Source organism: Bacillus rossius, chromosome 17 (assembly GCF_032445375.1).
Source record: "Bacillus rossius redtenbacheri isolate Brsri chromosome 17, Brsri_v3, whole genome shotgun sequence".
Classification (NCBI taxonomy): Eukaryota; Metazoa; Arthropoda; class Insecta; order Phasmatodea; family Bacillidae; genus Bacillus; species Bacillus rossius.
The window spans coordinates 9,738,602-9,765,616 of NC_086344.1; the positions used below are offsets into that span (position 1 = coordinate 9,738,602).

At 43.6% G+C, this 27,015-nt stretch overlaps 1 protein-coding gene across 2 annotated transcripts in view; it reads left to right on the forward strand.

Moving 5' to 3' along the window:
* Positions 1–27,015, forward strand: part of LOC134541024 (uncharacterized) — a 52,354-nt gene that overhangs the window by 4,552 nt on the left and 20,787 nt on the right. The window contains exons 2-3 of one of the 2 annotated variants that reach the window (XM_063384164.1): positions 21,035–21,245; positions 24,014–24,196. In XM_063384164.1, the coding sequence (XP_063240234.1) occupies positions 24,074–24,196 (123 nt within the window). In that variant the 5' untranslated portion in view covers positions 21,035–21,245; positions 24,014–24,073. Of the gene's footprint in view, positions 1–3,138; positions 3,817–21,034; positions 23,662–24,013; positions 24,197–27,015 lie in introns of those variants that run through there. The other variant, XM_063384163.1, reaches the window with a different exon arrangement.

The following is a 27,015-nucleotide window of genomic DNA, read 5'->3' on the forward strand; positions in this document are numbered from 1 at the left end:
CGCTCCAGGTGGAACTGGTAAACCCTTCCTTATTAATTTACTTTTGGCGAAAGTAAGAAGTACTCATGGCATTGCCCTGGCTGTGGCGTCGTCCGGCATAGCTGCTACATTACTCGAAGGTGGTCGAACTGCTCATGCTACTTTTAAGTTACCACTCAATTTAATCACTGCCGAGACTCCCATTTGCAACATCTCCAAACAAAGTAATTTTGCTGAAGTTTTAAAGAGTACAAAAATAATCGTGTGGGACGAAATAACGATGGCTCATAAAGGTGGTATTGAAGCCTTAAACGGATCACTAAGGGATATAAGGGGTAATACAAAATTATTGGGTGGCGTAACAGTTTTGCTGGCCGGAGACTTTCGGCAGACTCTACCAGTGGTGCCAAAAGGAACCAGAGCTGACGAAGTAAAGTCGTGCATTAAGAAATCTAATTTGTGGCCCCAGGTTAATATTCTTAAGCTCTAAAAATATGAGAGCACATTTCGGCGGGGATGAGTCTGCTGGTAGATTTTCAGATTTCCTTCTTAAAATCGGTAATGGTGATTTTCCATCGTTTGATGGAATGATAACCATCCCGGAAGAATTGTGCACAGTTGTTACTACGGTTAAAGAATTGCTATCTAAAGTTTATCCAGACATTATTCATATACATGACAAGACTATTGAATGGTTATGTGAGTGTGCCATACTTACTCCAAAGAACTATCAAGCAGCAGCTATCAACGATATCCTGCTCATGTCGTTTGAGGGCGAAGAAAAGGTCTATACTTCGATTGATACTGTGGTTAATACAGATGACGCTACTAATTTCCCTGTAGAATTTTAAATTCATTTAAACCGCCGGGTTTGCCTTATCATAAGCTTATTCTGCGTGTGGGCGTTCCAATTATGTTGTTGCGAAATTTAAAACCACCAAAACTTTGTAACGGTACGAGACTGCAAGTGAAAGCGTTACATTGCAATATAGTGGAAGCCACTATATTAACTGGATGTGCGAAAGGGGAAACTGTATTTATACCACGAATCCCATTAATACCTAATGATAACCTGTTCGAATTTAAGCGATTACAGTTTCCCCTAAAAGTCTGCTTTGCCATGACAATAAACAAGTCTCAGGGGCAAAATCTCAAATTTGCGGGTATTGACTTGAGAGAACATTGCTTATCTCATGGACAGTTTTATGTTGCTTGCTCACGAGTAAGTTCACCCAATAGCTTGATAGTTTTAGCGCCTAATGACAGATTAGTTAAGAATATTGTGTACAAAAAAGTTTTGTAGGCCCTAATTTTTTACACACGCTAAACAAAAGTAAAGCCGCAAAAACTATACCTAATTAATAATACTTCTTAACACGAGCGAAGCCGTGGGCAAAAGCTAGTATATATATATATAAATCTCTATATAGCTCTATATATCTCTTTATCCCATTTCTTTCTCTATACCTCACTATACCTCAACTTGTCTCTCTCTATATCACTCTATCACTGTCTCTTTTATATTTAAATAAATTGTGTCATGTGTGCACACTTATACAACAAAAACAGACGAAGTGCTGCTATATAATGTGAAATAAACACATTTTTTGAAACGATTTGTGCTCCAACTATTGCAAAATAGTTATACCATCTCAGAAACCTTCACAGACATGGGCATAACAACTCACCAAAATTTAATCACAATCGGATGAATATATAGGAATGCATACGACACAAACAAACGAAAATTAAAGACATGACAAACACATCAAACGATGGTGCGTTTAAAATTCAAGGCAACTCTATCTATTTAAGAAGTTAAGAACAAAACTGTTATTAGCGCCTTTATTTTGCTAGCCGCTGCGAGCTCCACTGGCGCAGCCATCGGCCTCGAGCGAGAGGAGCTAGTGATTGTGTGAGTGTGCGAGGCGGAGTTGGGAGGACACGGCCACATGGCTCGAACCCCTCCACCCCAGAGCAGCCGGAGCACCTAGTACGCCACAGGGGCTCAGCCTGGACGACGACAAGTGGCGCCCAACTAGTGTGGCCCCAATCTTTACCCAGTGCAACAGACAAAAGTGCATAATTGCAGTGGCGTACAGAGTCGTAGGACGGGCCATTAACCACACAGGAAACAGGGTGGTGTGCTGCGGAAGCGGGCTCGACTGGGCGATGCGACAACGGGCGATAACGCGTCGCATCCCATGCCGGGATCGTATCGCACGGCGAGATAGCGAGCCATGGGAGGAGTGTCATACAACAGTGTCGAGTGTCGCTGCATCTTCGCGTACGAGCTTATCGCGCAGAGGATAATATTCGAGCTCGCCGACGGGCTCTGTGGTATCGGGTGAAGAGTGTCACCATGAACTCCGATGTGAAAGGGCCGGAAGGGAAAGGCAGGTGTGAGTGGTGCGGACTGGTTTTTACCGCGAAACCGGAAGGCGCGAAAACCGAGGACAGTGAAGTGTGCACCTGCCCTTGTAACACGACAGCGAAGCAGGCAGGGACACGGGAAAGTCACGGACAATGACACGGTCTTTCACCAATAGTGATGCGAGTGACGGAGAGCACGATCTTGTTACCGGAATTTTCGGGGGAAGTGCACGAGTGTCCGCGGTCGTTCCTAGCTGCACATCGCGACATATTTGCGAGGGCGCTGCGGGACAGTTGGGTGTCCAGAGTGAGTGGACAACTGCGGGGTTGCGCACGGACTTGGTGTACGGACACCAAAGATTACCTCACGGACTGGGAGGAATTTGTGTGGACATGTGAGAGGCGTTTCTACGGGCCACAGGCGCGGGCCAGCTATCATCAGCAGCTGTCTACTGTATGTCACAGGCAGACGGTGAAAGCGTCGAAGCCTTTATTCACAGTAAACTGCGTCTCTATCTACCATTTGTATACTGGGAGGCCGCCGAGCGAGATACTGTCACTCATCTGTGAGCAGCTGTCACCGAACTTGAGACCATTCCTGCGGGGCGCAACCGAATTGGAGCTGTCCGAGTTTGTCGAGCTGGCAAGGGAGATTGAAGGTGACTTGCGTGCCGTATGGGAAGTGAGGACGCCGTCACTCCCGAGACACGAGGCGCATGTTCAGTGGCAGGTGGCACCAGAGGACACCTTGGCTGTGCTGCCCTACATGCCTCAGCTTCCCCCATGTCACTCAGGGCCGCAACCCAAGGCCAGACCGGACCAAGCGGCACAGCGGGACGAGCGCCATGCGGACAGAAGCACGAGTGACAGCAGGCCACCCCGGTGTCGCTATTGCCCCTCTGAGCAATACCACTGGCATGCAGACTGTCCGACATGAGAGCAGGTATGGAGGAATATGAAGGTCGAAGGACACCTGCCGGGAAACTTCCAGTAGGGGGCAGTAATCTAGCCAGCCACTGTCCCCAACACACCCGCCCGACTGACCAGCACCAGCCACCACAGGTGAACCGAGGGAAATGTTGCCGACTAGCAACTCCATCCAGACTCATAGCAGATAGGAATGACCAGCCAACGGATGTCAGCAGCGTGTCAGCACCTGCGGCCACCTGCATCACATCACCGGCAGGCACGGCCCGACCCACCCAGTCGCCCAATGCCCCAAAAGCCCCTGCGATGAGTGGAGGCGCAACTGCCCACCTTGGACAGCTGGGTGACGATGAGGCCATGCTACTCAGAGTCCCGGTGCTCCTGAACGGGCACCCTGTACCTAGCCTGATGGACACGGCGGCGAGTCACTCGTACATCTCCGCCCATCTGGTGCCGGAGGGGGACCTGGAGCCATACGAGGGGACCGCCCTACTGGCCACCGAGGGGACCAGTGTGCCCACAGCTGGGTGCGCCCAGGTAACCATCGACGTACATGCCCAGTCTAGTCAGATGAGTGCCCTGGTTGTCCGAGGACTCCGAGATGAGCTGATCCTGGGCCTACCATGGTTGGTCCAGGAGGATGCCACCATCGACATCCGGCAAGGTAGGCTACACGTTGGTCGCCAGGGCCATCGCACGGTGTATGGCATGGTTCGAACGGTTCCCACCCTTCCCTCTAATCCAGTTCAACTGGAAGACATCACCAATGATGTGCCCCCTGAGTACATCACCCTGTTTGAGGACATGCTGTCGCAGCATCCCCAAGTCTTCGCTGCCAAGGACATGCTGAGACGAACGACGATGGCAGAGCACTCTATCCCGACCCGGTCCCATCAACCTGTCTTCGTGAAGCACCATAATTTTGGACCTGTCGAGCAGAAAGCCATACAGGAGCAGATTGCAGAGATGCTCAGGGATGAGGTGATAGAGCCTAGTGAATCCCCCTATAATAGCTGAGTGGTTATGGCCACCAAGGAAGACGGTTCTCTCCGGTTCTGTGTGAACTTTAAGCCCATAAACTCGGTAATATCCCTGCACCCCCACCCCTCATAAACATTGCAGATGCCTTTTGCTTGGCTGGGGTATGCCACCATTTTCACATCATTGGACCTAAAGAGCAGCTACTGGCAGGTCCCAGTCAAACTCGAGGACTGCCCCAAAACAGCCTTCACCACCCTGCATGGCCGCATATTCCAGTTCTGTGCCATGCTGTTCGGGCTGATGGACACCCCCACGATGTTTCATACCATGATGGTCCGCATCCTGGATGGGGTCGTGGGCGAATTCGTCACAGCCTACCTGGACAAGGTGATCGCCTGGTCCAAGTCGTGGGAGGACCATGTGCGACACCTCACCATGGTGTCGAGCAGGTGGCCAGGCATGGCCTAACATGTGCACCCCGTAAGTGCTGCATCGGGGCAGTGGAGCTCCGATACTTGGGACATATCGTCAATGCGGAGGGCTGCCGGCCGCTGCCAGAGCACTTGGACCTGATAGAGACTAAAACCGCCCCATGCACGAGGAAGGAATTGCAGTGCCTCATGGGCCTCTTGAATTGGCTGCGCTCCTTCATCCCAGACAGTGCGACGGTGACTGCCCCTATCAAAGACCTACTCTCGCCCAAGACGAAGTACAGGTGGACCGCCGAGGCAGACTACACAATGGCTGCCATCAAGTGCCTGTTCCGGGAGAGTCACGTCCTCTCACGTATAGCACCAGGGGAGCTTCTGTACCTGCAGACGGATGCCAGCAAGGTGGGCATGGGGGCGGTGCTATACCAGGACGGCCCTGACGGGGAGCGGAGTGTGTTGGAGTACACCAGCTCCAAATTCGGACCGGCTGCGAGGAATTATGATGTAAATGAGCAGGAATTCTTGGCGGTAGTGTGGGCAGTCAGCCGCTAAAGGCACTACCTCGAAGGCAAGAAGTTCAGGAGTTCACCCTGAGGATGGGCAACCAATGCCTCAGATGGCTGAATACAATGCAGGGGCATAAGTCCAAATTTACTAGGTGGGCCATGACCCTCCAGTACTACGCCTTCCAAGTTGAGCATGTGCCGGGGAAGGCGAACCAGCTCGCTGATGAGCTTTCCCAGCACCCTGACCCGATCAATTTGTATGAGGATGAAGGGTCCTGGGAGAACCTGGTTCCCCTTCAGGACCATTCCTCCATAGGGGAGTCATCCGGGTGTGCGGCCCTGTATACAGTGACACACCATCCCAAGAACCCCAGTCCCAAACAAGTATACACCCTAGCCGACCTCATCAGTGCGGTTCAGCAGGTGCAGCGGGGAGACGCTACCACCAAGGACGCTGTGGAGGTTTGCGGCACCCAGGTGTTGCCGTACCCGAGGGTGGTCTATGGGGTCCTGCAGAGTAGGGCACCTGCAGACATGCATCGTGGCGAATCTATGCCTCGGAGGGGGCTCGAGCTGCCATTCTTGCATACTTCCACGACTACCATCTCGCGGGGCACCCCGGAGCGGAGCAGACGGCAGAGGTGCTGCACACCAAATTCCACTGGCCAGAGGTGATCCGGGATGTCAGGGAGTACATAGGGAGGTGTCTTCACTGTCAACACTGCAAAGCGAGGAGGTCGGATGGCGAGGAGCAGCAGCATCCCAGACGATCCCAGTACCACTTCCACACCATAACACTAGACATTATTAGCCCTTATCCCTGGAGCAGCAAGGATAAAAGTTTCTTTGTGGTTGTCACAGACCTGTTCACCAGGTGGGTGGAGGCCTACCCCATCTCCAATGTCCGTTCAGGCATGCTGATAGCCCTGTTGGAAGGGGAGGTCTACCCCATTTTTGGTTACCCGGCGGTGGTCTTAAGCGACAACGGCTGCCAGTTCACAGGAGCCAGGTGGAAGCAGGCATGTCGAAGGTGGGGAGTAGACCACCACACTACCCCCACATACTGCCCGAGGGCCAACCCAACTGAGAGACGGAACCAGGAGATCAAGGCGCAGCTCCGTCAACCGGTTGGGTGAGGACCACAGCAAGTGGGACACACATATTCCAGCCCTCCTGTACTGCTTGAGATGTAGAACGAGTACGTTATTCCGAACAAATTGCGGAGAAGTCATTTCGAATTTTGAAAGCAACATTAACAGATTTGCTATCAGTTTTGTTGGGAACCCAACAAAATCCCATTTTCTGCGTCAAATGCTTCTTTTTGGCTGTTTCAAAGTAGTTTCTAAGTAACTAGTTAGAATTTTATGTAAAAATAAAGAAATTGAATTCAGCGACCTCGAAATCATTCAGGGGACAATTTTTTAACGCTACTATCAATGTTGTGGTATTTTCGAAGTAATTTTGATTAAAATTCGAAGTAATGTTATTAAATTTTGACGTAACATTTAAATGTGTACAATTAGGGACCTCAGAAACCCAGCAAATACACATGTTTTCTGCGTCAAAGGCACATTTTCGCCGTTTTCGAAGTAATTTCGAAGTAAATATTTCGAATTTAGATGTAACAACAATGGATTTGAACTCAGCGACCCCGAAAACCCCCGAGTACGATAATTCGCGCCAACTGTCAAACCTTTTTGACTTTTGGCCAGGGAATTCGGATTTGGCCCCACTGTGCGCCGCCACGTGCCGGCCGAGTTCTCTGTACGGTCCGCAACATACCAGAGAGATGCCACGCATGCGTAAACCATCCGCAGTACAAATATACACCGATCGAGTTGGGGATACCGATACGAGGGGCGGCATCCTTCGAAAGTGGCATGCATATAAAACCTCAATAAATTAATAAAAATAATAAAATACGAATGCTCTTTCTTCATTCGCCTTTAAACCTATACACCGACAGTTCTTCCACTATAACTAGTGAATAGATGTTAATATAATTACATTAGCCTATATTATGTTATATTATATATATATATATATAATTTTAAAAAAAATTAAAAAAAAACTTTCAATATTAATATTATCAAATGAAGAACCTAAACAAAGTAATAATATTATAACATTTAATAATAATAAAAGTTTAATCGATAAATGAACTACCAAATAACACATGGTAACCAAACCAGGCCTTGATTTTATTGCACCTTGGAACCTAAAAAAAAAAAACCTTTATAAGTAGGTAATTCATAAAAATAGTTCGATAAAAATTAAAAATATATATCATTCCTTGAAATATTTGAATAATATAATTAAATGCTTGATAAAAGATAACTTTGAAGTAATAAAAATGTAATTAATATTACATCCATTATAATTATTAGAATCAATTATTTACCTAAAGTATCAAAAACATGTATGTATGATACATTCAAATGTAAAAAAAAGCTAAGAAATAAGCTAATGGTTTAGTACCTCAGCGTATTTTAATCCTGTACCTCAGGGCCGTTTTATGAGAATGGGAGGCCTGGAGCAACAATTTTCCGAGGCCCCCCCCCCTTTTTTTATTGTAGTGATAATTTTCAGATATGAAAAACTCATATTTAACATATTTATGCAGGGAAAACAAAATAATGTATAACAACTAATTTTCTAGTTGAAATGGAGTAATATTTCATAGCCAACACCCACCCCCAATATTTCTCTGCTTCATTTACGAAAGTCTTAAATCGTTCTCAAATATTTACACAATTTTATGAGTTGCAGATCCCGACCAATCAAAATTACATATTTATTAACTCACTTTGCAATAAATTTCTTCCTTGCCTTTTTAGCAGAAAACAAGTTAATGAGTCCATCAAATGAAATGCTGTTCACAAGATCATGTTCTGTATAAATCACCGCTAACGAGTTTAATCTCTCTTGTGACATGGTAGATCTTTCACTTTCACAGTTTGTGATTGGTAGTTGACTTGTCCCGGGCTTCTGCGGGGGACCCTGGAGTGGTTTAGGTGGGGGTAAAAACCCCCGAGGAGCGACGCGATCAGGCGTCTGGGCCGAAGAGCTCTTGCAGCTGTGCAGCCAGTCTGGCCGAGATGGGTTGCGGCCGCGGGTCCCGAGGGCTGTCACCGGCCGTGTAGGGCTTCGGGGGGCGGCGGTTGGGAGGGGGAGGAACTTCGATGGGGATGAGGGGAGGAGCAGGAGAGCTGGGAGGTGAGACGGGGGTAGGGGGATGAGGGAACAGGAATTGCGCAGAGGGCGAGTGCTCTGGGGAGTAGGGAACAGGGGAGTACTGCCCAAGGACCTCGGGATGGTAGGTAGGGCTGGGTTCCGTCGGCCCCGTGAAATAGCCCCGCTGGTACGGCTTCAGCAGCTCCTCCGAGGTCTCCTTCCCGGGTCTTCCCTGCTGGCGAGAGCGTTTGCGGCCGGCCCTTTTTGGCATGGAGGGGCAGAGGAGAGGAGAGGAGTGGGAGCGGTCCCCGAGTAGAGGTCGCTGCCCAAGAGCAGGGAGTGGTAGGAGCGGTCCCCCAGAGAGGTCGCTGCCTACCAGAGGAGGAGGGAAGGAGGAGGAGCGGTCCTGCAGAGAGGTCGCTGCCTACCAGAGAAGGAAGGAAGGAGGAGGAGCGGTCCTGCAGAGAGGTCGCTGACTACCAAAGGAAGGAAGGGGGAGGAGCGGTCCTCCAGAGAGGTCGCTGCCTAAAACAATACTGCTCAAGTATTCAGTCACTTTTATTGGCCCAGAAATACTGGGAAGAGCTTTCTGCTTGGCTTAGCTCAGCCAGGGTAAATATACAAAATATGTACATATTCAGTAGGGAGGGCACATCTGTACCCTTCCTGTGCATACATATTCGACTTACAAAACTCTTTACATTCACTTGTATCATTAACAGTTTCTTGTCACAACACCATATATTTACATATTTGCCCTGAGTTAGACGGGGCAGGTAGACAGAGTCACCTTACTTTACATTCCCCTTTGTCTGCCATCTAGGGGCGGGTGGCGAACTAAATGTCCTGCCCATAAAGTGTGTAGGAGGGGTGGCACACCTGGGGCTTGTGCTATTATACCAGCCGAGGCCAAAATGGTGGGTATGACAATTCGCCCCCCTCCCTCTGTGGTCTTGACTGGGATCGTTGCACATGCCAGGAGTCAGCACGCTGGGCTTCAGTCCCAGGGCTGGCTCCTCTACACTGGCCACTACACTTCGCTTTATGACAACCGGTACCGTGCCGGTTTGGTGAGGCGATCCCGTGGTCGTAGCCTCTGGCATGGACTGGAGTGTCTTCTTGGAGTGGTGTTTTCCTCTTGCCGAGTGTCCTGTGGTCCTGATGACATCGTCCCTAATGATGGGGATTTGCGGAGGTTATCTGGGCCTGAGTTAGGTTTTCCGGTGGGATCCCTTAGTGGGGATTTTCGTAGGTCCTTTTGGTGGACCTTGATGGTCTTCTGAGGATTCATTTCTAGGGCGAGCACTTGCCCGCGTCTCCCCACTATTGGGTAGGGTCCCTGCCACCTAGGGGAGAGGCTGGCGCAGAAGTTATCCCCCTGTGAGGACATTGGGTGTGTCCGCCAGTAGGCCCAGTCCCCTACTTGGAGTGTTGATTCTTGCACTCCTTCAGGAGACGCAGGGTGAACCCTTTGGTGGTATTGAGACTGATGTTCTCTGGCGGCTTGTTGTCGGACTTCGGCTTTTTGGGGTTGGGTAGTGGGTAACTCCCATTCTCCCGGTCGGGGAAGTTCGTTTCCCAGCAGCAACTGGCTGGGGCTGCAGCCGAGTGCTTCATTGTATCTGTTCCGAAGGGAGAATAATATCGATGGGATATGCGAGTCCCATTGGCGGTGGTCTTCCCCAAGCCGAATCCGTATTCCCTTTTTAATTTCTTGATTCCTTCGCTCGGTGGGGTTCCCCCTGGGGTGGTACAGTGCGGTGGTCCATCGGTTCACTCGCCATCGCTTGCAGGCTTTGTCCCATTGTTCTCCGGTGAATTGCTTCCCATTGTCTGTAAGGATCTGTTTGGGATATCCCCAGCGTGAGAAGACTTCATTCTCCAAGGTTTGTATTAACCTTGGTGCTTTAGAGTTTCTTAAGGGAAATGCCTCCACCCATCGGGAAAAAAGGTCGGTCACCACTAATAGGAACCGATTTCCCCGGGCACTCGTGGGGTATGGCCCCATGAGGTCGGCTGCTACTGTTTCCCATAGTTTCTCTGGGCGGCGAGGATGAAGGTGGTCGGGCCCCGCAGGTCGGTGTGCTTTGGCCGTGTTGCACCGATAGCATTGCCCTACATACTCTTCCACATCCCTCTTTATCCCGTCCCAGGTGTATCCCTTTTGTATTGCCCTCCGGGTTTCCGCCATGCCGGGGTGGTCGGCGAGATCCGCATCATGGTATTCCCTTACTATCCTTTCCCTTAAGGCTCGGGGAACTAATAGTTGCGGGTTGACCCCCTTGTCAGGCCATCTCACTAGGCCAGTGGGGTGGAGGCGGTGGGTGCGAGCAAACTGTTGATCAGCGGGCGATTGCTCAGAAGGTGGGGTATTATGTATGCGCTGCAAGCGCTGCACCATCATACAAATGCCTGGGTCTGCTTGTTGACCCTGTGTTATGGCTTGGCAGAGACTTTCTCCTAGGATCCTTGTTTGTTGTAGGCTCATCCCTTCCGTTGCTGTTGGAGGGAGTGGGTTCGGGTCTGCGACCATCCTGTCGTAGTCTTGGAAGTCATCTTCCAGTGGTGGTCCTGTGGGTGCTCGTGACAAGGCGTCTGCGAACTCATTGTCTTTCCCGGCGCAATGCTCAATGGTGAAATCGAACTCCTGTAACATCAATGCCCAGCGGGCGAGTTTCGCCTTACCTTCCTTCATGGATCCCAGCCACGTAAGTGCCCTGTTGTCGGTGCGCAACGTGAAATGCTGGTCTTCCAGGTATGGCCGAAATCGCTTGATGGCCCACATGATGGCCAAGCACTCCAGCTCATTGCTGTGGTATTTTTGTTCTGCCGGTGATAGCTTGGTGCTGGCATAGGAAATGATCCTTCGGTTTCCCGGAGTCGGTTCCTGGTATAGTACCGCTCCTAGTCCCTTTTGGCTGGCATCTGTTTGTAGCGTGAATGGCTGGGTTGGGTCGGGTCGGCCTAGCCTCTTGATCTGGGAGAATGTCTTGCGGAGGTCTGCCAGGGCTTGTGCTTGTTCGGCCCCCCAGTGAAAGCGCACTTGGGGGCTCAGCAGATCGGTAATGGGTTGGCAGATACTAGAGAAATGTGGTACAAATTCCCGGATCCAATTGCAGAGACCCATTAGCTTCCGGACTTGACGTACCGATCTGGGCGCTTCAGCTTCCATGATGGCCTGTATTTTCTCTGGATTAGCTTCGTTTCCATCTGCTGATACGATGTGTCCCAGGTACTCCAGTTGGCTCTTTCCAAAGTGACATTTTTTTAGATGACAAGTTAGATGGTGTAACTGACACCGTTCCAGTACTTGTGCTAGATGGGTTAGGTGCTCCTCCCAAGAGTTGGAAAAAATAATAATGTCATCGAGGTAGGCAAAGCAGCATTGCCCAATGAGGTCCGGTAATACATCCTGTGACATCATTTGCTGGAACGTACTAGGGGCGTTCTTCAGGCCGAAGGGCATGACTTTGAACTGATAATGCTCCCCTGTCGGAGTGGTGAAGGCAGTCAAATGCTTGGAGTCTGGGTGCATGGGGATCTGCCAGTACCCTGATTTAAGATCCAGGGTGGAAAATACCCGTGCTGTCCCAATGGCTTTAAGCGTTTCGTGGATATTTACTGCCGGGGGCGCTGCACTGACTGTCGCCTCATTCAGCGGCTGGAAGTTAATGCAGAAGCGTGGTGTCTTGTCCTTTTTTGTCACTATGACAATTTTCGAGTTGTATGGAGACCGGCTGGGCTCTATGATATCTGCCTCCCGCATTTCAGCCACCTGTTCTGCAATCAACTTCCGCTTGAGGTGTGGAGGATCCCCCGGCCTACAGTAGATGGGACGGTTGTCTTTTAGCGTGATTTGGTGACATGCACTTGAAGTTCGTGGCAGGTTTCCATTGGGCATGAATACAACTCTATAGGGCTGGAGCATATCAACCAATTGTTGTTGAAGAGACTCAGGGAAGGCTTGTTGTAGGTCTGCCAACGATAGTTCCGGTAGGGATGTCTCAGTTACTCGCCAGGCTACCCAGTAGAGGGTTTGGCGTGGAGCTCTTCCAAAACATATCCGCTCTGCTTCGAAATCCATAACAGCCTTTTGTTCAATAAGCCAGTCTTGCCCCAGTATCATGTCTTCATGGAGGTCCTCGGCTACCCAGCAGGAAACTGGCACTTCCCTGTCTCCAATGTGGCATCTCAAGGAGGTCCTGCCTTGGAGCATAATACGGGTGTTTCGTTGTGCCAGTTGGGCATACTGTACTTGTGTGGTCATGGCGGCTCCAGTCTTCTGAACCAACTCAGCTTTTACGTAACTGGTAGTGGCTGCAGAATCCAGTAATGCATAGATTTGGTGAGGGCCCAGCTGTACGGAAAGGCGGGGTAGGACCCGAGGGTGGTTCTGCTGGATGCTCGTCACTTGCCCAGCTCCCTCTGGTTCTCTTGATATGGCCAGCGGGTTCTTGTATTCCTCCATTCCCTTGGGGAAGGTTCCGGAGGTAGGTTTCCTTCCCCTTATGCGTTTCCCTGCAAGGGCTTCTTGTCCTGGGTGTCCCGCTGTTGGCGTCGGACCGGGCATTCTGCGTTGAAGTGCCTCTCAGGGCAGTACCAGCATTTTGGTACCTCCTGGCGGCTGACAGGTTTCTCTTCCCGAGTGGGGAAGGTGTTCATTTTTCCCGTGGGAGTGCCCCGGATCTCTTGATAGTCCCGTTGTACTGCGGTTGCTCGGAGATGTAGCTCTGCCCAATCCTTGGGAGGTGGATGTCTGAGGAATGGCCGTAGGTTGGGTCTGACCAATTCCAGTGCCGTAGGAAGGAATTCCTTCACATTTCTATCAGGGTAGAGGCGTTCATATAGTTTCTTCTTGCGGGCGAGGAAACTCTCTATCTCCTCGCTGTCCTTCTGCTTGCGGCTGAACAACTGGGCAGTAAGTTCCGCGATTCGTGGCAGGCTGCCGAACTGGTTGGCGAAACTTGAGGCGAAATCTTCCCAGGTGTCGTAAAGTCCTTCATGACTCTTCCACCATCCAATAGCTTCTCCCATTAGTAGTCCTCCGACATGGTCAATCCATTCGCCCTGGGGAATCCCCTGGGTCTGTAGGGCCTGCTCCCAGTGCTGGAGCTGTTTGACAGGATCCTCATGGTCTTGTCCCCGGAAAGGCCTCGGTGTCATCTTCGTTTCGGCGCCACTGGGAATTTCTGGGATGTTCCTACATATCCCGCACTTGAAAGAGAGTTCTGTGAGGTTCAGTGGGGTGTCCTCCCAGCCTAAGCAGGATAAATGGTACTCCCGATAGCAGCTCTTGCAGGTGGTAAGTACTAGGGCAGTCCGTGGGCAGCCTTGGGCGAAGCATCGGCGTGGTACAACTGACGTTGGCTTCTGGTCCCGCAATTGTTCTCGGCAGGTTTGGCATATGTGGATGAAGTCTTGGGGATCGAGGTCTCGCTTATTGTGTCCCAGACACTGCAAGTGGAATAATGTCCTGCAACACACGCAGGGGGTTTGGGGTCCATCCTGGGCACTGCAATCTGGGGCGGCGCACGGTGTAACCTCCATCGCGGTACTTCTGTTGGGCGCCACCAGGTGTTGTCTGCACTCCTGGAAGTGGATGTTTGCTCCAGCTGTGCTGATGGCTCTCGTAGAGGCAGGGCGTGGTCCTCAGGTTATCCAAGCTGACTGGCCCCACGTTGGGCGCCAAATTGACTTGTCCCGGGCTTCTGCGGGGGACCCTGGAGTGGTTTAGGTGGGGGTAAAAACCCCCGAGGAGCGACGCGATCAGGCGTCTGGGCCGAAGAGCTCTTGCAGCTGTGCAGCCAGTCTGGCCGAGATGGGTTGCGGCCGCGGGTCCCGAGGGCTGTCACCGGCCGTGTAGGGCTTCGGGGGGCGGCGGTTGGGAGGGGGAGGAACTTCGATGGGGATGAGGGGAGGAGCAGGAGAGCTGGGAGGTGAGACGGGGGTAGGGGGATGAGGGAACAGGAATTGCGCAGAGGGCGAGTGCTCTGGGGAGTAGGGAACAGGGGAGTACTGCCCAAGGACCTCGGGATGGTAGGTAGGGCTGGGTTCCGTCGGCCCCGTGAAATAGCCCCGCTGGTACGGCTTCAGCAGCTCCTCCGAGGTCTCCTTCCCGGGTCTTCCCTGCTGGCGAGAGCGTTTGCGGCCGGCCCTTTTTGGCATGGAGGGGCAGAGGAGAGGAGAGGAGTGGGAGCGGTCCCCGAGTAGAGGTCGCTGCCCAAGAGCAGGGAGTGGTAGGAGCGGTCCCCCAGAGAGGTCGCTGCCTACCAGAGGAGGAGGGAAGGAGGAGGAGCGGTCCTGCAGAGAGGTCGCTGCCTACCAGAGAAGGAAGGAAGGAGGAGGAGTGGTCCTGCAGAGAGGTCGCTGCCTACCAAAGGAAGGAAGGGGGAGGAGCGGTCCTCCAGAGAGGTCGCTGCCTAAAACAATACTGCTCAAGTATTCAGTCACTTTTATTGGCCCAGAAATACTGGGAAGAGCTTTCTGCTTGGCTTAGCTCAGCCAGGGTAAATATACAAAATATGTACATATTCAGTAGGGAGGGCACATCTGTACCCTTCCTGTGCATACATATTCGACTTACAAAACTCTTTACATTCACTTGTATCATTAACAGTTTCTTGTCACAACACCATATATTTACATATTTGCCCTGAGTTAGACGGGGCAGGTAGACAGAGTCACTTTACTTTACATTCCCCTTTGTCTGCCATCTAGGGGCGGGTGGCGAACTAAATGTCCTGCCCATAGAGTGTGTAGGAGGGGTGGCGCACCTGGGGCTTGTGCTATTATACCAGCCGAGGCCAAAATGGTGGGTATGACATAGTGTCAAATACAAGCGCAGTGCTATTGCTACATTTGGAAATACATCAATTATATCACTGTTATATAAGTGCTGCAAAACCTTTTGTGGAGTGAATGATGTAACGCTGTCTTCAACTTGTTGCTCTCTGAGAAATGATGATAAGTGTAATAATTCATTTGTACATAATAACAGGCTGCAGATCCATTCTGTATTTTCTGACCAACTCAGTAGCACTAGATTTGAGTTCATCTTCACTTGCTGTAGTTAAGTTACAAAGAAACCCAAATGTTGAGGCAATATATTTGTAGGAAGCAGTTCTCTTCTCCAGTTCCATGCGGAGCTTCTCAGCAATGCATAGAAATGTGGAAATTCTGAAATTCTCGTGGGATGTTACAACAGTTGAAAGTTCGTCTTTTCCATCCAAAAACTTTTTATTTTTGGTAGATATAGTATCTACAAAAGTTTGTAACACATGGTTGCTTAGTTGTGTTGCTTTAACTTCTATTTCATAAAAATTATTTTGCAAATCGGAAACAAAATCTTTCAAAGAATTCATCAGTTGATGACCATCGAGTCCAGGCTTCTGTAGATGCTTGGTTACTGCACCGAATCTTTCCATAATGTCGCACCAAAATACGGTCATAAAAGCAAATTCTAAATATTGCATTTTCTTCATGAGGGAGTTCACTTCCATCCTTGTGACTTGCGTTTCATTTTTGTCGTTGAACATATCATTAAATGCACAGAAAATCTCATCAAAATGAATGACGAGAGTTTTCAATGCATCTTCTCTGCATGACCACCTTGTTTCCGACAAGCTCTTGACAGTGATTTTTGGCTTTCCGCTATTTCCTGTGCTTTTCGAAATAACTCCTTCAAGAACTGACCACGTGTGAGTGGAAGCAGCGAAAAATGAGTACAGCTTTTCTAAAAACATAAACAGTTTTGTTGCATGAATACATTCACCAACGTGTGTTTTTTCCTACTAAGTTTACTGAATGTGCTGCACATGGAACATACAGCACAGAGCTGTTTATTGATTTAATGTGCGCTTGTAGGTCCCCATATTTTCCTGACATGTTGGCAGCATGTTCATAGCTCTGACCTCGGCAATCCTGGATATCATTGGTGCTGTCTTTTAGAGTACAGGTTACAACTTCACTTAAATTTCTTCCTGTGTGGCTGTAAATTGGAATGAAACACAAAAACCTTTCCTAAATGTTACCGTTAAGGCAGTATCTAAACACAAAAGATAACTGATCTGTATGGGAAACATCAGGTGTAGAATCAACTATCAGTGAATAATATTTGGCCTGTCTAATCTCATTTAGCATGTGTTTCCGAACTTCGTTGCCCATTAGCTCAATGAATTATTCACATATATTAGAAGAAAGATACGATACATGACCTTTTCCTTTGTTCCCATGTACCCTAATGTTCCTGTAAAAAAGGATCAAACTGAGCAAGGCGTTCCGAAATTCCTAGGTAATTACCATTACGAGGTGATCCAAGCATCTGATTATCACCACGAAAAGAAAGACCACGACTGCACAAAAATTTTACAACTGCCACTACTCTAACAAGAACATTCTTCCAGTAATTTGTCTCAGTCACTTGTGCATCTAAATGTGATGAAATTGAAATTTTCTTATTTTTTCTTGAAACCCATTTTAAAGAACATGCTTTGTGTTCAATACTGTTTTCATGCTCCCTCAATTTTTCTTCTGTTTTCTTCCAATTAGAAAAACCATTTACAAATTTTGATAGTTTACAATTACTGAAAAGTTTTCACGCAAAGCAAAACACATTTCCCGCACATTTAGAGTACAATAACCATTTTCTCTCCTGTCGCTCTCCATTTTCAAGAACTCTCACAAATGCAGATGATGTTAGTTGACGAGTACATTTTGGATATTGCCTAGCAGAAGCTGTGTAGTCTCCATCATTATTACAAAAAAAGTCCGGCCCCTTATCAACACAATAACTAATCATTTCGTCAGTGATATTGCCAGGCCATGCCGCAGGATCTTGCTGGATTTCTTCTATTAACACTGCACTATCAAACTCTACACTTCTTTCAGTCCTAGCACAGTTTCTAGAAGTTATGGGAATTTTTGGAGTTGTGTTAATGAGATTACAATTATCTATTTTAGTTACTTCTGTGTTTTATTTAACTTTATCAGAGCTTGAAAGTGGTAAAGTCAAAGGCAACTTACCATCACAATCACATGGTTCTAGTGTTTGAGGAGGTTCATGGACCGGCGTCGATGTCGGTGACTTACTCAGTAGTTATAAATAAAACCATACAAGTTACAGCACGGTGTGGTTTTATTGTGGAATCATGCTTTACAAAACTAAATAAATAGGTATCTAATTTAAAGACAAGTTATTATTCCGCCAGATATAAAATGGGAATTCACTTTAAATAATGATATATTTTTTTGATAAAATTTGAGGCCCCCTTGAATGTGAGGTCCGGGGCAAATGCCCCTTTTGCCCCCCCCCCCCCCCTAGACGCGGCCCTGCTGTACCTAATTAATAAATCAACAAATATTCTATTTTTATCATCAGAAACAAGAGTAATAATTACAATTTAATCAAACTCATGATTATTTCAATAGGAATTAAAAAAATAGTTTATACTATTTATCATAGAAAAAATTTGCATAAAAGAAAATAGCATTAACCTAGTTTATAATTCAAGCTATTGCATCAATCATCATAATATCTATTGTCACAATAATAAAAAATTATATAAATATTATAAAAGAAATATATAAGAGAACTAACAATAAAATATTTCAAAATATAATTTATGGTTACTAAATATAAAAGAAGGAATAAAATAAAATTATACTTTATTTAAAATTACATGACAAATTATACTTTTAATAGTATTATCAAAATTTACTGTAATAAGTTGAATGACCAAGCACCATACATTTAAAACATTTTATGGAGTTATTGAAGCATTAAAACAAACCTCATAACATAAAATTATAGCTTACTTGTCAATTATAAATAACAAATAAAATATAATTATATATTATAATATATTTGATAATGTATTTGATAATGTATTTTATAATATACTAGCGACCCGCCCCGGCTTCGCACGGGAGCAATGCTGATACTAAATATACTAGAGGATGTCTTTATATAATATTGATATTATAATAATTTTCTGCTCTCAATTTAGTTTGATTATTACGGATGTAGGCCAATCTCTCAGATTCAATTTTCGCATATTGCTGTATTGCTTAAAATCGCTTCGTAAATAAGCCATTATTTCTCGTAAATAGTAATGGATAAAAAAATTGTTATTGTGAGTTATCCCTAAGAGATAGACATATACCATCGCGGACGTTTTTGTAAACATTTTTAAGGTGTACAATACTGTAGTAGGTACATTATTTTGATCTATCTCGTAGGGTTAAGCCAGCGTTTGAAATGTAAGCGCAAAAAAATTAGTTTATTTATGACATCACATTAGAAACCTCTAAAATTATCAGTGTTTCTCTACTATATTATGCATGTATTATACATATAAACCTTCCTCTTGAATAACTCTATAAAAAAAACGCATCAAAATCCGTTGCGTAGTTTTAAAGATCTAAGCATACATAGGGACAGACAGACAGCGGGAATAAGATAGAATAAGATCGAACATACTTTAAAATATATAGGTATTATCCCTTGAACTATTCATAGTAAATAATGAAATGGTGAATGAAAAGATTGTTTTGATGTAATAAAAAGTAATTTATATGAAATAAATTATACTAAAAATTAAACTATTACCTACCTAAAGTATCCTAATCTTATAGTCATATACAACAAACTATAGAAAATAAGCTAAGATTAAAACTAATGGGTTCATAACTCTTCAATAGATTTTAAACTTTTTTATATTTATTAATAAATCAAAATATGTTTTTTATCCTTATTGGGAAACAGAGTAATAATTTTTATTTCATCAACATAATAGTTTATAATTTTAATAGATACAGAAATAAATATAGTATTATTTATACCATTACAGATAAAAAATTAACAAAGGAATTAGCATTACCCACTTTTTAAAATAAAATATTCCTTCAATATTAATAATATCTATCTATCACCACAATAATAAAAATTATATAAATTTAATTATAAAAAGAATATATAAAAGCAATAAAAATAAAAACAGCTATTTTACCATTTAATCTGAATACCAAAAATAATAGAAGGATAAATATAATTAATTGCTTTATTTAATTAAATGACAAAAATATACCTTTCATGGTATTATCAAATATGATTACAATAAATTGAATGACATGTAAATGCAAAACATTTATCAATTATTTTTGGAGCTATTGGAGGATTTATTCTAACCTCAATCCATAAAATTATAGTCAACTCAAAAATAACACAAAAAATAGTAGCAATATTAATTAGAGAAACAATATGAATAATATATTTTATGATACAATTTAAAATTTATTTTTAATATATTTTATATCATATTTTATAGTAACTCCTATTAAAACAATGCCTATTAACATTTTAAAACATTAAGCAATTTATGTCAATTAATTCATAAAAATAATTCTACTATTATATATATAATTAATTGCAGGTATTCCTCCAATATAAGGAGTTATGCCTATATGATCAGTAATTTAAACAAATATATCGTAATTACAAAATGTTTCAAGGAATAGTAGGTAACAGCAAATTTAAATACAATATACAACTAATTATGAATCATATTTTCAGCATTAATATTATCAAATTCCAAACCTAAATGAAATTAAATTTAATAATAAAATTAAAATAATGTATTATCAATAACCGAACAAACCTAACCCAAACCATCCTAACTAAACCTAACCAAACCTTGATTTTATTGCACCTTGTAACCTAAAAAAGCCTTTACAAGCAATCTATAGAATAAGTTGAAACAGATTTTAAAAGATGTATCAGTACTTTAACTGTTTATAGTAAACAATGGAATGCTTGATAAAAAATTAATATGTAATTAATCTTAAATCCATTAAACTTACATAAAGTATAAAAAACTTTTATTATACATTGAAATTTAGAAAAAAGCTAATAAGCTATTGGGTTAGTACCTAAACAATCTATTTAAATCATTTATATAATTATTGATAAATCAGCAAATATTCTGTTTTATCGCATAATCGTCGCTCGCGCATAATCATAGCAGACGAACAGATAAAGATTATAATGTTTAAAAACGTCTTTAAAAGAAAATTTACACATCAGACAACTTCGTATTTCCGTTAATTAAATAGTAGGTGGTTATGTCCGAATAGATATTAGATTTCTACTTTAAAATACATCGTTTTATACGGAAAAAAAATACCTACACAAAACGCTCGGAATCTATAGCGGGACCAAACCATCACGCGACGTTTGCGCATGGTAAACCAGTTCCAGATGTTTGGTCAATTGTATTTAAATACATCACAAAACGAGAAAAATATTGAGTTTTGTAAACTAACTCTTCACTCTGAGGTTTAGACTTCAGTTTATACAATTTCTTGTGTGCCCATGTTCTTTTTTATGTACCCGTGTTTTTTTTTTTTAAATCTCTCTTTCTTACTATTGAAATGTAAAAGTACTGTGTAATATTTAGTTTTTGTGGTTGTACAGTTTGTTTGTATATATGTATATATTTGTATTAATTGACTTGTTCTATATCCCGGAGTCCTTACCTCCATATGGGATCTACAGAACAAAAATTGAATAAATAGAAAATAAATAAATGTGTTTCTAGCATGTCTGGGTATAAAAGGTGTGGTTGTCGGGTCGTGCGTGTCTCGGGCGAATGCTGGCGCGTGTTGCAGAGGCAGCAGTGACGCGGCGGAGGCCAAGTCAGCCAAGCCGCCAGGAATAGAAGCGCCGCGCCCGGCGCGCAGTCATATGGCGAGTACTGAGAACAGCGAGACGTGCGGGCAGTGTGTGCCGTGCGTGGTGATGGCCGTGCGTGCATCTGCGGAGCGCATCTCGGCCGCCACACTCTACATCCACACGTCTCTACATCCACACGTCTCCACGGTTAGTGACTCTCACACAACTAATTATTATGCAGAGCAAGGGTTCCCACCCGTTCTCGGTATGGGGTTTGATTTAAAATGTGCACAGTTGAAGTTGCTTCTGCTTTCATCCGCAAATTTAACGTTACTTTACTATGCATATTTTAGTGTAGTATTTGTCAGGAAATGGCTTGTGAAGTACAGTAACGAAATTGTCAGGAATGTCAATGAACGAGTTGTAGCAGAGAACCAAAGTGGTAAGTGATAGTAGCGACACTATAAGCAGCAACAAGAAAACTGTAATAAATACATGCATTTTTGACAGTAGATTAAACCGGAGAGTTACCGTTTACATATTTGCCATCTGCTGTTCAGAATAACATTAAATTAGATCCTTGTGGGCTATCACATTCATTTGAATTGTAAATATCTATCCTAACATAGTTTTGGTTCAAAGCATATTTCATAACAAAAACACCCTTCTCTTATTTATTAGTTACAAAATAAATTCAATACATAAATAGTAACAATTTTTTCTTCTATGACTGTGGTTTTACCCTGGCTCGCTTCATTTCATTCACACATATTTACCATCATTGCATCATTATTTATACAGGTCTTAGTTGAAAAAGTGTTAACTGAAGTTCGTAAATAATCTTTAGTACGGTCGTGAATAGACAATCCATACGTCTCGCTGTAGTTACGAAGTTTTCTTGATAGCACATTCCTTTGTCATACCGGCATCTCTCCACTTAGAATAGCTAGGCAAAGTAATGAGTATATGCCTGTACAAAGGTTTGCATGCTTGACCAAGATTATATCTATACATCGGGTAAATTCGGCAACTGCATTGCACAACCCGAACAACATGACCTGGAAAACATATTCGTAATTTGTTTAACAGAATAGCTGTATACTTTCTAAAATCTTCTCGTAACGGCATTTGCCAATATCCCGCAGACAAATCAACTGATACAGATGTATTATGTCGCTAGTGGTACGTGGACTGTCATGTATCTCGATTAATATCAAGCGCATCCAAACAGTATCACAAATATGTCTTTCTTCTTTACACATAAAATGGGGTTGGCATAAAGGCTGACTGCCCTTTCAATAGCCTTCCAACCAATAATGAGATTCAAATACTCTTGGCTCTTCGTTTCCTTGAAATACTTAGAAGGTATCGGGTAGGATTTTATATGAAATACCTCTTACGGTTTCACTTTTATCCTTACCTGAAATAATGTATTTATCCAGGTTTATAGGAGAAAACATCATGATATCTCATCAACAAAAATAGAAGTTCTTTCAAGTGAGAACTTACGACACTTATGTCTCGGATCGTTTCCTGTAAATCGGATTCGGAAGCCATTCATTCTTGGGTAGAATTATGATGCATATTAAATAAAAAGTTTTGTTACTAATCAAGGCTACTCGTTTATCAGACGTCTGTGTAAGTAATCTGGAGGCGTGATCAACCACCGAAATCTAAAATAACGTTAAATTTAGCCAAAATAATCGACTACCAAAATTACAGGTTTTACTAATCATTTTACTATTAAATGATTTATTTAGTTGGAGTTATCTAATCTAGTTATGTCCAGAAATATTTGTTTATTTACTATAGGGATGAATCTTGAGGTTACATCTAATATCTTCTAAGTTGGTACTGGAAGCATGAGTAATTTTATTCTAGCATTTAGTATACATGCAACACTATCTGAACTAATGCATGATATTTCGGCCAAACTGTCTAGAATAACGGGCAAAATAACCCCGTTAATACATATAATTAGTTCTGGACATAGATAATCTTTTTCAACTGGTAATTCATATTGTTCATTCCACATCGTTTTCATTTAATACGATGGTATAGGCTATTGGTCTTAATTGTGAAACCGTTTGAGATATTTGGGGGTATAATTGGCCATTATTCTTAATCTCTATGACGACAACTTTCATACTAAATTTCATACAATTCTGAGGTGGTCAAGTAATTTTTTTCTTTATTTAAAGTTTTGGATTTCATTCGGAATGACCCTTGATCTCCTCCTTTTCCCTTTCATTTGAATACCCACACGATAAGCTTCCCATCACAACCCCGTCCGCAGTCCTTAACCACCTTCCTCCAGCTTCGCTAATTGTACACACTCCAGGGATTGGTTCCTGGTTGTGGATTGTGGAGGAGGTAAATGACCGACCGCATTGAAGTCACGGCGGCCATCTTGGATGACCTTGACCTTCAAAATTCTTGGAAAATTCCTCAAAACACCTAAAGAAATTCCCTATTTCTAGGGAAAAATTCCCGTTTTTGAAAAAAAAAAATTCCCTATTTTTTTCCTACAAATATTTAAAAAAAATCCGGAATTCTGAATGCCTCAAAAGACTTATGCCTTTGATAAGATCCCAAATTCAAAAAAAAAAAAAAAAAAAAAAAAGCTTAAGATTCCTAAAAGCAAGCCGCCTTAAGCCGCCGAGGTCACGACTTTGACCTTGACTGTAAGCACTAAAACTCCATTTTTGACCAAAAAATTCCGAAAATAATTGAATATATATATATATATATAAAATTGTACACCCGCCATCTTATATTTTAAAAACGTTGCTCTTTTCTTTACGGTTGCCATCTTGAAAAATCTTTATTTTTATCCGATTTTCGTGGCACGAAATTTAATGCAAAATCGCCATATTGAATTATGGCATCACTGAGGCAATTCCAAGGTAGGAGGTGGCGGTATCTGGAATATCCGGACTGTTGCAGGGATTGTGCAAGGCGCGCATGTGTTGCAGCACCTGGGACATCCAGCACAGAGCAGCTCATGAAGAGTGGCACTGCTCGCACGAGCTGTGATGGATGCAGTGTACCCAGAGCCCTTGTCTCGTCTGCACCGCCGCACAGTGCGCAAGCCAGTTCGCCACGGAGCACGCGCAGAGCGCTACAGGACCCAGCCTGTCACCTTCGCCGAGATCAAGGTAGGCTGCGCACGTCCCGGCACTCTTCCTGCATTCTTACTAGGGCCAGTACTTCAATCTGTGTAGTTTATCAAGTTGGGAGTCAAATATAACTTTGGAGATGTTTCATATTCAGTGTTATTACTAGAGCCTGGAATAATTCGCGGTTCCAATGACCTCTAGGATAGACTCCACGATCCTCTGTGTACTGGGGAAGATTACACCATCTCATTGCATAATGACTCGTGACACGTGGGATGCTAGTGATTTGATACTTCTTTTGTTGAAGGTTTTTTCATTGGCTTAGAGTCCTTCAGGTAAATGGTGTTCCAATCACTGACTCAGAATGAAGGTGAACGAGTTTGGAGTCTAGCCTACCGCGAAATGAATCCGCGAATTTTTCCGGTCTCTAGTTATTACGCATAGAAGTAGGACATAAAACAAATATGAATTAATTTACATGTCGCCGAAGTAAAAAAAAAAGACAAAGAAAGAGCTTTCCAATAACACACCTGTTTTTTTTTTAAATTAATTTCCTTCAAAATTTAGATTTTTCTAGGATTGAATTTTAACAAATATTTTTTTTTAATATTTATCAATTATCTTGCAATATTATTACATATGATTGAGTAATAAATGTTTTGACTTAAACACTAAACTAGGTTTTTAATGTTTTCTATCAATCACTTATTTGTGTATAAGAATCTCACTCGTGTAGAGCCAGCAAAGTCACGTGAAATATATTGCAGAGAAACCAGCTAGTCTTCTTTATTTAAAAGTATTAAAAATTCAAACAAGAAAACGTTTTGCCAATACTTTTTAGTTTACGTTTTTTACTTCTTACCAGAGATTAACATGGTACACTGCAAATATCTGTATGGTTCAAAGCTGACAAGAATTGCAACAATTTGGTATAGTTATTCTAATTCTGAACACTTTAAAATCATTATATAATACAGTAGGAATAGTGGAGGAGTAGTGAAGGATCCAGCGGCCATATTGGATTGTGACATCATCGCTAATCTGTTAATATTTCCGCTATCATGGATGGTTTTATCTTTATCTATCCTCCATCTTAGATTAATCCATTAATCAGTCTGCATTTTGAATTCATCCATTATTCCTTCTGCTATCTTGTAATTGACTTTGACCATGACCTTGGTTTTTGACCATAACCTTTGACCACGGCGGGCATCTTGGATTCCGCCCTTTTATTATTATAGAACCTTCTTCCATTCTGTGATATCACCATTGCATTTTTTGTTATGGCTCCAGCTTGGTATTGATTCAGCCGCCATCTTGTTTTCGTCTTCTGATAACGAATTTCTTGGTTCCAAAGCTTGAAGGTAGTTGGTGCCACTGTTTTGATGAATTTTCTTTTGTACAAAAATCTCTATTGATAAGGCTGTGCCCCTAACTGAGGAACGCCACAGCTTGTTTATGTTGGAAAACATACATCTTTAACTACTCAGTCAGCATACCAGTAGGAGAATAAATAAAATACGTACTTATATATGCTTTCCAAGTATGTCTAAGCCAATAGTAGTAGTTATGTGTGGCAGGGTTAAAATATTTTCCGAGAGGGTGCAAATTTTAATTTAAGGTGTTAAGCCATCTGGCAGACATCTTTAAGGTTTTTATGGGATCTTTAATTTATGGTATTTCTTCCATATTTAATCTAGGGTGTTTCTTCCATATTTAATTACAAATTGGTCGACAGATAGTGCCACTATTAGCCATCTTTAATTCCAGCACAGGCTACCAGATAGCACCAATGTCGGCCATCTTTAATTCATAATGTTGCTACGAGAGCATGCTAAATTTAAATTTTAAAATCATTTGACAGATAGTGGCACAGTCAGCCATCTTTAACTCATGATGTTGCTGCCAGAGAGCGCCATAGTCTGCCATCATTATTTACATGATTTTTTTTACCAGATAGCACCACTGACTTAGCTACAAGGCTGCAAGGCTTCAAGGCTACAAGATAAGACTCCATTATGTCAATACGTTAAAAAAAAATTTAAAACGATGTGACAAAGTATGGCGGACTGAAGGCACGTGACTGCAGGAATACGTTAACAATGGCTGCATGTGAAGGGTGCCGGGTTCGATTCCGTGCGAAAACCGACCCAGAAACCTCTAACTTGAGCTGCAAGGCAAGGGGGGAGCAAGCGCAGTAATAAGAAAAGAAAAATATATATAAATAACCTCTGTTCCTTTACAGAGATCAAAGCTGTGTGAGTTCTGAACAAAACACATACGGTACCTAAATAAATCCCATGCCACAAATTCAAAAAGAAAATTGTTAACATCCATCATATATATATATATATATATAAGATGATAAGGTACACACGCCCTTCGGTAAGTCGTAATAGACATTAACAATGATATAATATGGTCTTAACATCTTCAAAGGTAGAACATACATAAATGTGTTTAAAAATATATATAAAGCGTATATGTGTTGCTTGTTACCACGTTAAATGTATTACAAATGAAGCTAACACGATCGTCGACCTTCTAATTAATTTGGCAACGCAAGCCTCAACATAGTGGTGAAGCAAAAAGACTTTACAATCACACAGCTTGCATTTAACTCCATCGGGCTTACCCAAAACAACGGGGCCATACTAAATACAAACGTGTGGAACGGACGTATATGTTACGAACATTAATTCTGGATTAAACAAAAAATTGTGCATTTACGCAAACTACTAATCATAGCAATAGACATGCAAATAAACTAAAGCAAACTAGGATCAGAAAGATTACTTAGAAACGCTAGCCGACGCTACGCGACGCGGTACGACGGGACATGGTTACAACAAACTATA